The sequence below is a fragment of the Dasypus novemcinctus genome, chromosome 3, assembly GCF_030445035.2.
Source record: "Dasypus novemcinctus isolate mDasNov1 chromosome 3, mDasNov1.1.hap2, whole genome shotgun sequence".
In the NCBI taxonomy this organism is placed as follows: Eukaryota; Metazoa; Chordata; class Mammalia; order Cingulata; family Dasypodidae; genus Dasypus; species Dasypus novemcinctus.
This window is the reverse complement of record NC_080675.1, coordinates 10,697,388-10,713,017: the sequence shown is the minus strand read 5'-3', so window position 1 is coordinate 10,713,017 and position 15,630 is coordinate 10,697,388. Positions and strand designations below refer to the sequence as shown.

Genomic DNA, 15,630 nt, shown 5'->3' with positions numbered 1-15,630 from the left:
AGGAGGCAGCCCTTGTCTTAGACTCAGCAGGCAGCCACTTGAGCTAAGCTGGGGGTGGTGTCAGGGACAATGGCTAGGAGTGGCTGAGACCAGGCAGGACAGGGAGGAGGCCAGGAAGGAAACTGGTTTAGCGGCCGTGATGGAAGGGAAGAAACAAGCAAGGAAATAAGGAGGAAGGTGGGAAGAAAGGAGAAAGGAGGTGGGAAGGGAAGACAGAACAGGATGGAGAGGAGGGGGGAGGAGGAAGAGAAGATGGAGGGAACTCCGGTAACACAACACAGAGCGGTCCCCACAGCCCCTGCTGGGTAACCTTGAACTAGCACTGTCTCTCTGGGCCACAGCTTCACTGTGATCCCACTCCCTGCAGTGAGGCCTTAGAGAAGGGCAAAGCTCCCACCTGCTCTGCTGTGGACCAGCCACCAAGAAGTCTGGGGTGTCCACACGCACATGCACACACACGGCAGTTGGCCCTGTGGGCATCTCTGCTGCCCTCATTTAGCTATGGCCCCAGCCGGTTTTTAGACACTTGTCATAGAGTACCAGTTGTGCAAGTTGTGCACTGTGCAATCCTAGAAAGTGTCATTCACATCCTAGTCTCTGCTATGTGAGTTCACATTCCTAAGAGATTACCACATGCTAGATACACTCTTTCACTTAATTCACAGGTTCCACTATGCTCACCTTACTAAATGAGGAAATCCAGGCTCCAGAAGACAACTAACTTGCTCAGGTTACACAAGCAAAACAGTAGAGGCGCTAAGATTTGAACCCCGTTCTGCCCAGCTGCAGAGGTGGGTGCATCAGACACCCTGATCCTGGTCCTCAGGCCAGGTAGGAAATCCCGCACCCCACAAAGCAGTGCCCTCGCCCCCTGGCGGGCTCACCCCAATGCGCGAGCACAGCGCCTCCAGCACCGGGACTCGGGTTAGAGGGTGGTTCTCGCACGGCCCAGCCGGGCGCCCTCGGGAAATCCCGGTGGCCGCGGCGGGCCGCTGTTACGCCATCTGGCCCACGCACGTGGGGCCCCGCCCCCGAGGGTGGTCACGTGGAGGGGCACCCAGTACACACACACACACACACACACACACACACACACACACACCCCGGCACGCCCCGCCCCCGCGCTCCCACCCCGCCCCGCCCCCGCGCTCCCACCCCGCCGCCCTGTCGCCATCTGGAGCTGAGAACCGGGAGCCAGCCGAGGGCGCCGCGTGGCCCGGGGACGCCTGCTCCCTGCTCCGCCTGCTCGCGGCCAGCTGTGCGGGCGACTGGACCCACGACAGCAGCGGCGAGGGCTCGAGCACCCGGGGCAGCAGCAGCAGCAGCGGCGGCAGCGACAACGACAACATGGATCTGACCTTTATGGCAGCGCAGGTAACCGGGCGCCTCCCCCGCGCGCCCCGGGGCGCCACGTTCGGGGAGGTCGCGGGCCACGGCCTCGCCTTCCCGGCCCGAGGTCGGCGACTCGGGAAGGCTCGGGCGGGGCGGTGACGCCCACCCGGGATCCGCGTCCGGGTTCTTTGTCCCGAGTTGGGCGTCCCCCGAGGACCCCACCCGGTGCGCGCGAGCACAGCTCCGGGGGCGCGGCGAGCACAGCTCTCCGGGATGGGAGACCAGAGGCCGGGGCAGCACGCGTCGCCTCTCCCTGCCCATTCCCTGCCTGCCGTCCCTCCTCCGGTGCCCCCGGAGCCCTCCAAGGCCAGGGCAGCCCAGACCCGCGCGAACCCCCGCCGGCTGGGGGGCGGGAGGGCAACCTCTCTCCTCCCCTCCCTTGCTCCGCGAGGCCCCGGGTAACCTGTCACTCGCTGCGTGACCTGGTGCGGGGCGGGGCGGGTGCCCCACATCCACTCGTGGGAGCCTCAGTTTCTCCCTTTAGGATGGGGGAGTGGGACCACACCCCTGTCCCCCACGCAGCGAGGCGCGGAAGGTGGCGGGACCCGCTTTGTGACGGGCCCAGCGCCAGCGCGCAGCAGTGGTTTCATCCTTCCTGCTCTGCGCTGGCGCTGAGGCGCCGTCAGTGCCCGGCGCGACCATAACTCATATGTGGACACAAAACAGGTTACCCAGGGCAGGGAAAACAAATGACAGGGCCCTGCGTGTTGGTTGCTCCCGGAGAATCCCTCGAGTTCTGGGCTAGACAGTGAAACACCTTTAGGTGTAGGGGCCTGACTCTCTGGAGCCAGAACAAAGGCAGACACCCCACCCCACCCCTTTCTCCAGCTGTCTGGGGCTCAGGACCACCCAGTGCCCAGCCTGGCTCCCGGGAACGCTGTGTGAAGTCTGCAAGAATAGGTCCCAAGGTGCCAAATTCAGGCCTTGCACCTTCTAGCCTGTTGGCTGTGTTGGGAGAAAAGGTGGGGGGACCCGAGGTTCCCTTCTGTCTCCTGGTCGTGGGGTGTGGCAGGAGCCCCACCTGGAATGGAGTTTGGGGGACACTTTCCTTTTCCCCAAACTTCACCCCACGATGGACGCTTGTGTTTAAAAGTGACGGCAAAATCCAGGCTAGGCTGGCAGCAAGTCCCCAGAGCAGGCCTGAGGGCCGCAGTGCCTTCCCGCTGGCTCTGGGGTTGCCTCGTATCCCTCTCTTGGGCAGCATCTTAAGTTTCCCAATAATGGTAATTGCTCTGCTGAGCAACACAGGCTTTTTCTTCTTTTGCCCTATTTTCCATCTGCTGTTCCTAATTCACACTTATTACTACTGTCATGCAGACATGGTTTAGAATAGCCGTGTTTCTAGCTACAGGATGACTGGGGGGTCGTCACCGGATTTCTAGAGGGGACAGGAACTCACACCATGTCTGTTGCTGCCTTGGCCTCTGGATCAAGCTCAGCATCTGGCATTTCCTTGGTTACAGATAAATTGATCACTGCCCCCCCCCCCCGGGGGGATGGCTGGAGCATCAGGAGTTGCTATGGCAACTTGACAAAATAAACACAGGGCTTTGCAGCCCCTGTGGGCAGAGCCTGCCCAGAGACTGGGTTCTTTTTTTCCTTCTTTCTTTGTTTATAATTCAAGTTTCATATAGTCAGTTTATTCCCAACAACAGATGTTTGGCACGGATTGCTCAGTACTGTGCTGGCTGCAGGGAACGGAAAGATGAAGGGCCATACAAATGTGGGAAGAGATGAAGGTTTGTCGAGCTGGGCACACGGCACACGCTGTTGTATTCGGTCTTCGCAAGGCTATGACGCGGTCACCGTATCTCCACTTTGCAGATCGGGATGCCGAGTAATTTGCCCAAGGACACACTGTCAACTAGGGGGAGAAGCAGGTTGTAAGGATGGGCCTGCGTGTCTGCAAAGCCACAGGGCTGCCCCCTTATTGCTTCAGGCTTGGAAAGACACACCATAAGGGACAGGGTTGACATGTTTAAAGCTGCCTCGTGCCCTCCCCAGTGGGAAATGGTGTCACATGTGCCTCTCTTGTAGCCCCCACCGTGATGTCCTGCGTGATTAGCTTCTGCTGTTGATCTGCTCCTCCTGTCTCCTGCAGGACAGGAGCTCTTGCCTCTATCTGCAGCACTGAGCTATTCCTGGCCCGAGCGAGAACTCAGTACAGGCTTTACTGGGCAGGACCAGGAAGGGCGTGTAATAGAGCCATTTCCTGTCCCCTACCCCACAGCCTGTCCCTCAGCAGTGGGCAATTCAGCTGAGAGCTGTTGCTCAACGAATGTACCTGCCATGTGCCAGGCTCCGAGTCAGGTGCTGGGACGGGGATGCTAGGCGTCGAAGATGAATGGACCGCGGAGCTTTCTCTCTGGTGACTTACAGTGAATTGGCGAAATGATGGGCCAGGGAGGGGAGTGCCTCAAGTGTGGTCATAGCGAGATGCCTGGCCCAAAGGAGACCTTCAGCACGTGTCTGCTGAATGGCTAGATGTGGGCACATCAAATTGTTCGTGCATTAATGAATGAATGAAGAGACATTAACAGGAAGACAGTGAATGCAAGGTGTCACAGCCCAGCTCCTCTCCCCCAAACACCTTTTTTCATTGAGGCTTGGAAGATGAGGCTTCTAGATGGGTAGAACTAGAAGCAAATTTCCTCTGCTGGGCCAGAGAGGCGTGAAGGTAGGGAAGTCCAGAAGACGTTCCCAGGGTCCTTAAGAGACTCAGCAGACAGGGAGAGGGGACCCAGGGCCAGGCTACGGAAGGTGCAGGGGCTTGGGGTGAGAATGTGCACTTGATCAATAGGCAGTGGGAGCCCTTGCTGGTTATCGAGGAGGGGAGTGACATTCAGCCAGTCAGTGCCTTTGGAAAATCGTAGCTCCAGGAAAGGGTAGCAGCTGGAGAGAAGGATGAGGTCAGCCATGAGTGCTTGCTGGATGGATGAAATGAGTGAAACCAGATCTATGGAACCCAAGCCCAGCCTTCTTCCCCTTCACCGTGTTATTAAATATGATTGCCGTTTGAGGCATAAGAAGGCTCAGGATCATGTGAGCCATATTACAAAGAGCTGTCTCTCAAATGCCAAGCATTAAAAAGACGCCCTTCTTGGCTGTGCAGAGTGGACGTCAGTTATCTGGCAAATCCTCTTACACAGAACGAGCCCCCTCAGGTGCAGGCACCCCTGGCTGAGTGGAGGTAAGGGCTCAGGGGAAGCTGCGGCGTCCTTGGGGTTTAAAGTCTCCATGTGTGGGCTCCACCTCGCCTCCAGCCCCGGCCGTGCCGCTGGGCGGTCAGCCTCCCCTTCTCCTGCTCTAGAAGCACTGCAGCCCCACTCCACGAGGTCCTCTGGGCTTTGGACAGTGGCCTCCCTTTCTCTATGGCCTCCAGTGGCCAGGCTGACAGATCCCCAGAGGCTGGGGAGGAGGACAGAGTCACATCTTTTTTTTTGAGAAATTTCCTATGCGTGTTAACTTAAAACACTGTCAAAATTTATATATCAATATTTCTTCTCTTTTTTTTTTAAGATTTATTTTTTATTTATTTCTCTCCCCTTCCTCCCCCCTCCCCCATTGTCTGCTCTCTGTGTCCATTCGCTGTGTATTCTTCTGTGTCCGCTTGTATTATCCAGCGGCACTGGGAAACTGTGGCTCTTTTTGTTGCGTCATCTTGCTGCGTCAGCTTTCCGTGTGTGCAGTGCCACTCCTGGGCAGGCTGCACTTTTTCATGTGGGGCGGCTCTCCTTGCGGGCACACTCCTTGAGCATGGGGCTGCCCTATGCAGGGGACATCCCTGCGTGGCACGGCACTCCTTGCACACATCAACGCTGTGCGTGGGCCAGCTCCACACGGGTCAGGAGGCTCTGGGTTTGAACCCTGGACCTCCCATGTAGTAGGCGGACGCTCTATCCGTTGAGCCAAGTCGGCTTCCCCAGAGTCACATCTTGAGGGTGGAGTCCAAAGCCCCGGCGTCGGGGTGATGGCCAGTCTCCAAAGCCGGCCTCTGCCAGTTCCTTCCCCCTCCGGTAGGTACGTGCCACTCTGCCCATCAAGAGGTGGAATCTGAGCCCCCTCCCCTTAACTCTGGCCTGGCCTTGTGACTTTCTTGACCAAGAAAATGCAGAGTTAGTGGCATTCCGGGACTCTGGAAGCAAGGGCCCGGGAAACCTGCCCTCCACCCGGGGCCTTGGAATGCTCGCTCCCGGGACACCAAACGCTGTGCAGGAAGTGCAGCAGCCCTGAGACCACCATCCCGGAGGAGGCGAATGGACTTTTAAGGAACCTACTGCGTGCAGGGCCAGCGCTAGTTCCGGAGCTTGGGGTGAGCAATCCGAAGTCCATGAGCACCCGCTCCCAGGTTCTTGCGTTGTAACCCTCGTGCTGGCCGAGTGTGCCTTGTAGCTAAGAGCTCGTTCTTCCTTTGTCTGGCACTGTCCCTGACTAGTCCAAACCCAGTAGCTCTCAAATTTTGCGGCCATAGGAGTCGTTTGGAGCTGTTTAGAGTTCTGCCCAGATGCCACCTCATGGAACTGTTCGTTTATTCATTCAGCAAATGTTACCCATGGTGCCGTGTCCGTGAGTGGGGTCCTGGGGGAAGAGGGGCACAGGCCCTGCTGTGTGAGACATGACAGGGCGGAGCTGCATAAACACAGGCAGGTGCCGGGAGTCCAGGAGAGGCACCTAGTGGCGGTCAGGGCAGGCTTCTGGAGATGAGACTTTTAAATGTTGGCAACTAAGTAAAAATCTTTAACATACCTACCAACCAGGATGTGGACTGTTTCAGTTACATATTGCTTATGATTTTGGTTACTTAGTGGCTTAAAGCAGTGATTTATTTTGCTCATGATTTCATGGGACTGGAGCTTGGGAAGGGCCGGGTGGGCAGTTTTCTTCTGCTCCAAATGGCATCAGCCGGGGCGGCTGGGGCTGGAGTCTCGACTTCCGGGGTGGTTCCTTCACGAGTGTGTTTGGCACCTCCGTGCTACCTGGCCGCTTGGCGTTTCAGCCTCTCAGGGGTTCTCCCGGCAGCTTGAGCTTCCTCCTGGGTGGTGGTCTCAGGGCCGCTGTGCTTCTTGCGTGGCAGCTGGCGTCCCTCAGAGCAAGCATTCCGAAGTCCCAGTGGAGCCGCAGGCTTCTTGTGCCCTAGCCTCCGGGGTCCCAGAATGCCCCTCTCACTGCATTCGCTTGGTCAAGAAAGGCACTGAGGCCAGGCCAGATCTTAGGGCTGGGATGTCAGATTCCAGCTCTTGAGCAGGGAGCAGCCCGCCCGTCCAGGAGGGCGGGAAGGACCTGCGAGAGGCCGACTCTGCAGATGAGAACTCAGGCACCAAACAACAGGTCTGCAGGCTGCCTGCAACCCGGGGCTGCCAGTGTCACATCTCTGGAAACAGGCCTGAGAAAGGTGTATGTAGAGCTTGACAAAAGCCCAGGAGAGAAGTATTGCTTCTAAGGCGTCGGGCCATGGCTTTACTAGGCTGAACCATGTGAAATCACCACGATTTGCTTGTTTTTGGTTTACACAATGGCAGGTCCATATGTTTCAACCTAATAGGTAATTCATGGTAAATCAGCGAGTTCCTTGACCAAGGGGATAAAAGGCTGTGGGACATGGGCTGGGATGAGGCAGCATAGGTGGGGAGTGGTGACAGAAGTCACCATCTCCTGGGACATCTGGGCAGCTCTCAGAGGAGGCTGTAGGAGGAGCCAGTCCTTCCTCCCACTGACCCTTTGAACTTGGTCCCTGCTGAGCAGGAGAACACAGGTGCACCCAGATCACAGTGTTACCATGGATGTGTCATGCTATATGTGAAATAGCATGACGGCACCTGCAGATGACCTGCTGCTATAGCCCCTGCCAGCTTCCCCTGGGACCTTGGGAGGCTCGCAGTTAATTAGCATTTTAATAATTTTTTTTTCTGGGAGAAAAAACACAAAAGACATCTGGCAGTATCCTAGAGGTGATTCTGTTATTTCTTGAAGTAATCTTTGTTACACTCAAGGGCTTATGGGATCATTCCAGTAGATCTGCGAGAAACTAACAGAATGTTTTCCTCCCCAGAGGAAAACACCGCTGTGCAGAAAAGTAGAATTCCAGGGAGTCTGACAGTCTGTTTACCCAAGCCGGTGAAGTGCTCTCTTTTCTTAAAGCAAGAATTATCATTATAATACAAATTGTCCGTGATCTCAAATATTTTTAACTGCGTGGCCTATCATGTTGCACTTCAAATTCCCATTTCAAATATTTAAATATTTTATTATTCTAATTAGACCTGCCTTGGGAGAGGATGTTGTGCAGGGGTGTAATAGCAGTTAAAGAAGAAGGAAAAAATCTATAGTGTATTCTGTAAATCAGATTTCTAGATAGTGTTTTAAAAGTTCAGACATTCCAGTTGATTTGGAAAAAAATCAGATCTCACAGAGCTAAAGGAATTGGGGCATTGAAAGGTGAGTTGCAAACGTCCAGCTAAATGTTCAGGTGTTTATAGAGTACCTGCTGTATTCTCAGACCTGCTTTGGGGTCTTGGACCTCAGCTCCTTCTGCCCTGAGGTGAGAGAGACTGTCTCGCCTGAAGTTATCCCTCTACCTGCCCATCATAGCTGCCATTTGTCAAATGCTTTTGAGGTACAAGCAGGCCCTGTGTCAACTTCCCCACAGAATCTCACTAAATCCTTTACAACCCATGGAATAGGCACTCATTCGTTTTACAGATGAGGAAACTGAGGCTTAGAGAGGCAAAGTCATTTACTCAGGATCACACAGGTGGAATTCAAACTCAGATTTCTGTGCCACTTCAGCCTATTTTTTAAAATGCACTCTTTAATTGGAGTGTTTAGATCTTTTACATTTAATGTGATTGGTTTTAAATCTATTTTGCTGTTTGTTTTTTATTTTTCCCATTTGTTCATTGTTCCCTTAATTCCTTTTTTTTTTTTTTTTCTATCTTCTTTTGGATTAAGTAACTTTTAGTGGTTGATTTTGAGTTTATAATACACCTTTACCTTAATCACAGTCTATCTGTGAGTGACATTATGCTATTTCACATACAGTATAAGAACCTTACAAAAGGTTCTTCTGCTTCTCCCCTCTTAGCTTTTGTGCTGTTGTTAAGCATGTTATTGCAACATTGTCACACTACATTGTCATTATTTTTGTTAAAAGTTATCTTTTTAAGTGATTTAATTAATAATAAAAAATCTTATTTTCACACATAGTTATTATTTGTGGTGCTTTTTATTACATTCTGTAGATTCATATTTCTACATGATATTACTTCTCTTCTGTCTGAAAGGCATTTCTTAGGGTGTGTAAGTGTTGGTAATGGATTCTTTAAACTTTTCTATGTCTGGAAGAAAGAGATTTTATTGGGCATAGAATTGTCAGTTGACAGGTTTATTTTTTTCAGTACTTTAAAGATTTAGCTCCAACCATCCTCTTGTTTCCATTGTTTCCAAAGAGAAATTTGATGTCATTCTTATCTTTGTTCCTCCAAACATAAGGTGTCTTTTTTCCTCTGACTGCTTTTAACATTTTCTCTTTATCTCTGATTTTGAGCAATTTTATTATGTGTCTTAGTGTAGTTTTCTTCATGTTTATTGTACTTGAGGTTTGGGGAGTTTCTTGAGATCTGTGACTTTATAGTTTATCACATTTGGAAAATTTTCTGCCGTTATTTCTTTGCATGTTTTTCTTTCTCCTCACCTTTGGGCGTCCAGTTAACATTTATTTGGCTGGCAGAAGTTCTCTCACAGCTCACCGAGGCTCTATTCAGATTTTTTTAGTTTCCTTTTTCCTCTTTATGTTTCATTTTGGACAGTTTTTATTGCTATGTCTTCAAGTGTACCAGTCTTTTATTCTAAAATATCTCATCTGCTGTGAATCCCATCCAGTGTGTTTTTGATCTCAGAAATTGTAGTTTTATTTCTAGAAGCTTGATTTGGATCTTTTAAAATACATCTTTCATAGCTCTACCAAATGTGTTCAGTGGTTCCTCTAGGTCTGTGAACATATGAGCACAGTTATAACAACAGTTTAGTGTCCTGGACTACTAATTCTGTATCCATGTCAATTCTGAGTCAGTTTTGATTGATTTTTCTCCTCATTATGGGTCATATTTTCCTGATGCTTTGCATGCCTGATAATTTTTTATTGGACCCCAAACATTGTGAATTTTCCCTTGTTGGATCCTGATATTTTTGTATTTCTTTATATATCCTTCAGTTTTGTTCCAGAATGCAGTTAATTTATTTGGAAACAGTTTGACCTTTAAGACTTGTTGGGTGGGACTAGGACCATACTTGTCCAGGGGTAATTTTTCCCCAGCTCTTCCAGACACCACAGCTCTCTCCCCTCCATCCTCGGCCCTGTGAACTCTGGCGGGTTTGGTCTCTTGAACTCTCAGCTCTTCTTTTCAACCCAGATTGTCTTCTGGGCTCCCCTTGGGTTTCCTTCCTGCTCCTCACCATGGAAACTCCCCAGGCTGCACCCTGGGGCAATTGCAAGGCCCACCTTCCTGGTTTCAGGTCTTTTTTTTTTTTTTTAAAGATATATTTCTCCCCCCTCCCCTGCCCCGGTTGTCTGTTCTCTGTGTCTATTTGCTGCATCTTCTTTGGCCACTTCTGTTGTCAGCGGCACAGGAATCTGTGTCTCTTTTTCTTGCGTCATCTTGTGTCAGCTTTCCGTGTGGGCGGCACCATTCCTGGGCAGGCTGCACTTTCTTTGGCACTGGGCGGCTCTCCTCACGGGGCGCACTCCTTGCGCGTGGGGCTCCCCTACGCGGGGGACACCCCTGCGTGGCACAACACTCCTTGCGCGCATCAGCGCTGCGCATGGGCCAGCTCCACACGGGTCAAGGAGGCCCGGGGTTTGAACTGCGGACCTCCCATGTGGTAGACGGACGCCCTAACCACTGGGCCGGACACCCCTGCGTGGCACAACACTCCTTGCGCGCATCAGCGCTGCGCATGGGCCAGCTCCACACGGGTCAAGGAGGCCCGGGGTTTGAACTGCGGACCTCCCATGTGGTAGACGGACGCCCTAACCACTGGGCCATGTCCGCCACTAGTTTCCGGTCTCTTAAGGATCACTCTCCTCCATTGCCTGATGTCCAGCGTCTTTAAATCCATTTTCGTATACTTTGTCTTGTTTTTTCAACTGTTTAGCTGAGAGGGTGAATCCAGTCTCAGTTACTGCATCTTGGCTAGAAGCAGAATTTTCTTCAGCCTATGCTTCTAGCAACTCTACTTCCACCCTCCCTCCTCCTCCCACTTGAATCTGAACGTGGACCCTTATCCCGTCCTCCCAGCTCCGGGATCTTGGTCCCACAGCTCTCTCCTGAAGACCATCAAATGGGGATAATGAAGTACCCTTGTAGGTGAGCCTCCAATACCAGAACCAAAAGCCAAACCATGCATGGACCGACCACATTCCCTTGGGTTTTTCAAGATATCCTCTGAGACATTAGGGATCCAGTGTCAGTAGTGACCCCGGTGTCACGGGCTTGCTGGCAGAGAGAAGCTGGAAGCCTACTGCGCAGGGCCAGGTTTCTTTAGGCCTCAGCCCCAGGCACCCGGACTGCTGGGGAACCACTGGGGGTGGGGAGCACAGGCTGCTCCACCCTCCTGCTCAGCCAACAGCTGGGACCCCGCTTGTCCTCTGCAGAACCCACGAGGGCCCCTCATCCAGCTCTGCAGCTCGAAGCTCTGGGAGCTGATTAGAAATGCATTAAATTGGCTCCCAGTGTCTTGGGGAGAGACATGGGGAGGGTGACTGATGCTCTTCCCCACGCCCCCTCTGTCCCCGCCTCTCTTCATGGAGCAGTGCTCCCTGCCTCGCTCTGGCCCTGACTTCCTGCCAATTCTTCCCTCCCTGGGGAGATTCCACCTGGGGCCCCCCACATACCCCAATAGCCGAATCAATCGTGCGAGGTCGACCATGCAGACAGGCTGTGCCAGGGGTGTCAGAGAACCAAACAGAGCTGTCCCCAGCCGTTGTCGGCCTTGTCATCTGCACCAGCATCGGGTGAGCATGCAGCAGGTGCAGAACATTTTTCTTAGGCATCCAGACGGGTGAGGCAGGAGCCCTGCCCTCCGTGGGAAGAAGAGCTTGAATCTTCTTCCCTGCATGGACCTGCATGGACCAGGCTTTGGGCTGCACGACCACCTGGGAGGGAGAGGCTATTAGCATGCCCACTTTAGAGGTGCGGACACCGAGGCTCAGAGGCCTTAAGTCTTAGCCAAAGCCACCCAGGGAGGAAGGGGCTAGCTGAGTGGGGTTCAAGGCCAGGTCTGAGCCCAGAGCCCGGCAATCTGGGTAGCAGCCAGTGGATTGCTGAGTGGCTTGGGGAGGGGTTGGGGGAATCCAGGTCCCAAATACAGTCTGTGTCATAAACTTCTCCAGCCCAGGCCTTGGCTCACCTGCATCCTCTTCTCTGGAGCCCATGGGGGAGAGTGGATCATGGCTGGAGTGGATGGTTCCAAAGCTTGGACAGACTGGTGCCGGAGGCAGGGGCATAACTCACGAGAGGCCGAAAGAACCTGGAGAGGGGATTGCGGGAGGGAAGTTCACTGCCACGGCCACAGCTGCCCCTCCCTCTGCTGTGCGCCCGTGAGTCTCTGCAGGACTCCATGGGCACGGCCATCATGTCTGAGCCTCCCTGAGGGCGGAAGACCAGTCTTATTTACGTCAGATCGCAGCTGCCCAGCCCAGGGCCAGACCCAGTAAATAGTTAATAACCGAATCAAGGGCCAACAGGGCATCAATAAAAGCATGAAAAAAAAACTGGATAGAGAAGCATTTGTGCCTTCGCCCACTGGGCACTTCCTGCTTGGGGGCATCACAGCTGTCCCCAAGGCTGGTCTCCCCACCCCCACCCTGCATCCTGTTGCTAGGGCAACCCCACTCTCCGACACCCTCCCCTGTCCACCCTGCAGGGTATCTGCTAGGGACCAGGGCCTGGACTGCAGGCTGTCCATGCATCACTTTGTTGCATCCTCTTAACAGTCCTGTGTTGTGAATCCACCCTCGATGATTGCTCCCAGGTTACCAAGGAGGAGCATGAAGCCCAAAGAGGCGAAACACTTGCCCGGGTCTCGCGGGAGACACTGTGGCCCTTGTACTGAACGCAGGTCTGGCTGAGCCTCTTTGCCTCTGGACTTCTGCCAAAATGATGACTCAGAGGGAAGGCGGCCAGCTGTCCTGCTTGAGGGATTTCCCAGGCTTGGGGTTTGCAGTGTTAAATCCTGGCCAGGCCCAGGCAACGCAGGACAGCTGGGATTCAGAAGGGCCCTCTGGGTCCCTCGGGGAAGTGTGGAGTGCTGCCCCAGAGGTCAGTGCACTTCTTTATTTGTGTGTTGCACAAATGCTCTTGCTCTTTAAAAAGGAACGGGGATGGAAATGAAAGCAGGGACTCAAAAGGATACCTTCCCACCACTGTTCACATTCGCATTAGTCACATTTGCCAAGGTGGAAGCAACCCAAGTGTCCATCGGTGGGTGATGGGAGGAACAAAGTGTGGCTTATTCATACCATGGGATATTGTTCAGCCCCAAAAAGGAACGACTTTTTGATCCACGCGACAACATGGGTAAACCTTGAGGACATCATGTTATGTGAAATACACCAGACACCAAAGGACACATACCGTGTGATTCCACTTAGATGAAATTTCTAGAATAAGCAACTTTATAGAGATAGAAATTAGAGTAGTGCACCAGGGCCTGGGGGGGCGGGGTGAATGGGAATTTATTGCTTAATGGGTGCTGAGTTTCTGTCTGGGTGATGAATCAGTTTTGGTAATGGGTGGTGGAGATGGTGGCCCAGTCACCTGCACAGAATTGTGAACCGTAATATGCCAGAATCTCTCCACAGCCTTCCTTATGGAGGGTCAATCACCTTCTCTGTATTTTCAGCTTCATTGGTGTTGGGTGGTGTTGGCTCCTCTGCACAAGGGGTAAATCATGTAATCACTCTAAGCCTCATTCTCTATGGTGCGGTGGGATGAGGGCAGTTAGGACAATTCGTGATAAGCCTCAAGATTTGGAGATGTAAGGTAATGCGGCACTCAGTAATTGGTATTTATTCCCTACAGGTTTCCTTTTTTGAACCAAAAATCTTCATCCCTTTTAACTCTGTCTATTGGTCCTAGCCTGGGCTCAGGAGCCACAGGAAGCAAGCATGACCCTGCATTCATGCAATAGCCTGACCCTGCATCCACACAGTAGCCTGCTCCTGCATTCATATGGTAATCTGATCCTGCATCCATGTGGTAGTCTGACCCTGAATCCATGAGTAGCCTAATTCTCATCCACACAGCAGCCTGATCCTGCATCCACATGGTAACCTGACCCTTTGTCCACATGCTAGCCTGACCCTGCATCCACACAGTAGCCTGACCCTGAATCCACAGGGTAGCCTGACCATGCATCCCTATGGTAGCCTGATCCTGCATCCATGCGGTATAGCCTGACCCTGAATCCACATGGTAGCCTGATCTTTACATCCATGCAACAGCCTGATCCTGCATCCACATGGTAGCCTGATTCTGCACAAACATGGTAACCTGTGGAATGACTGCATGGAGCAGCAGAGCACGCTTGAGATGGGGAAGAGGGAGCTGTACTACTCATGATTCAGAGCAAGTTGCTCAACTTCTTGGAGCTTCGGTTTCTTTGTTAAATGGTAGGTATACAAGTACCAACTGTACAGGGTTGCACAAATTCCAGTAATTATTATGATTGAACATAGTCCCCTATATCCTCCCTCTCCATCATCCCCTTTTTTATACTAAATGTGATCATTTCTTTCAACTATTTTCCCAAATGAATATTCTTCTCTGGAATCTTCATCAGGTTGGCTTCTGAGTCCAGATCAGGCTCTGGTCTGTCAGCATTCCTAGAAAACAATTTTTTTTCAGAACTGGACATAGTGTTCGAGAAGGATCTATCACCACCTTGGATCTAGCCCTGATACACCCATTAATGTGGTCAGTGAGAGCCAAATCTTGCCTTCCAGAATGCTGTACCTTTGACTCATCCTGAAGAGCCAAGCATTACTGTTCAGCCAAGTCTCCCCACAGGATTTGCACAACTGATTTTTACTTGAGCCTTAGCACAGATATGTGATGAACTGTGAAGGACCTGAGCTTTTACCTGCTTGCAAGCTAGTGCACCTTAATTTTATCAGTTTAATAAATGCTGTTGGAAGACATGAGCTCAAAGTCGAAGAACTCCATCACTCCCAGCCCAGCTGGCAGAGTGAGTGTCACGCTTGCATCAGTTCCCTCTTTCTCCCAAGTCCGGTGGGGGCAATGTGGCGCAGCCCTTGTGGATTCTGTGCCCTGAGTGGGCTTGTCACTGCAGAGGGACCTCTAGTTTAGGACACCCCACTCTTTTAAAGGGCTGTCTAGCAAACCTGCCCAGCCTGTGCCGCAGGGGGAGAGATTATCCTCAGGTTATCCTGTCAGGAGCCAAAGGTGCCCTCTGCCCCAGAGGAAGACACTTCCTCTGTTTTCCTGGCTGTCCTCGGGCACCCCTACACGATGGACCAGGACGGGCGCCGGCACGGCCCTCAGGAGCTGTGCGGAAAGACGTGGGGCCCGTGGGGAGGCATCTCCCAGCCACAGTCAGTCCTCACTGTCCGCGTGTTTCGTATGTGCAAATGCGCCTAATGGCTGAAGTTTATTTGTAACCTCAACATCACTGCTCATGGTGCTTTTGCAGTCCTCCCTGGACATGAGCAGAACAGCAAAGAATTTTGAGTCGCCTGATGCTCACGTTCCCAGCTGAGGTCAAACAAGGCAACACTGGGTCTTCTTATTTCGGCTCTTTATACCATAAGCAAGTCTCCTTTTCACGGTATGTTCAGGGCCATGCTTTTGCATTTTTGTGTGTTTTGGATGATTTTGCTGTTTAAAATGACTCCCAAGCGGAGTGCTGACATGCTGTCTAGTGTTCCCAAGTGTAAGAAGGCTGGGATGTGCCTTACAGAGAAACACCTGTGCTAGATGAGCATCAGTTAGGCATGAGCTACAGCGCTGTAGGCTGGGAGTCCAGTGTTTATGAAACAGTAATATATATTAAAGAAGGTGTCTTTACACAGAAGCACACATAGAACAAGGTTACATAATGATCAGTTGATGAAAATGTTGTGACCAGAGGCTCACAGCACCTAACGCTGTACTTTCCCTAGGAGTAAGTGTTGGCCAACTCAGGGTTTACAGCAGCTTTATAGAACAGAATTACTGCAAATAA

At 52.2% G+C, this 15,630-nt stretch overlaps 1 protein-coding gene across 1 annotated transcript in view; it reads left to right on the top strand.

Annotated features, from left to right (window-relative positions):
* The first annotated feature begins 888 nt into the window (after positions 1-888).
* The window catches only part of C3H14orf132 (chromosome 3 C14orf132 homolog), a 52,506-nt gene continuing 37,764 nt past the window's right edge, over positions 889-15,630 (top strand). The window contains exon 1 of the mRNA XM_071211950.1: positions 889-1,374. Coding sequence (XP_071068051.1) covers positions 889-1,374 — 486 coding nt within the window. The remainder of the gene's footprint in view (positions 1,375-15,630) is intronic.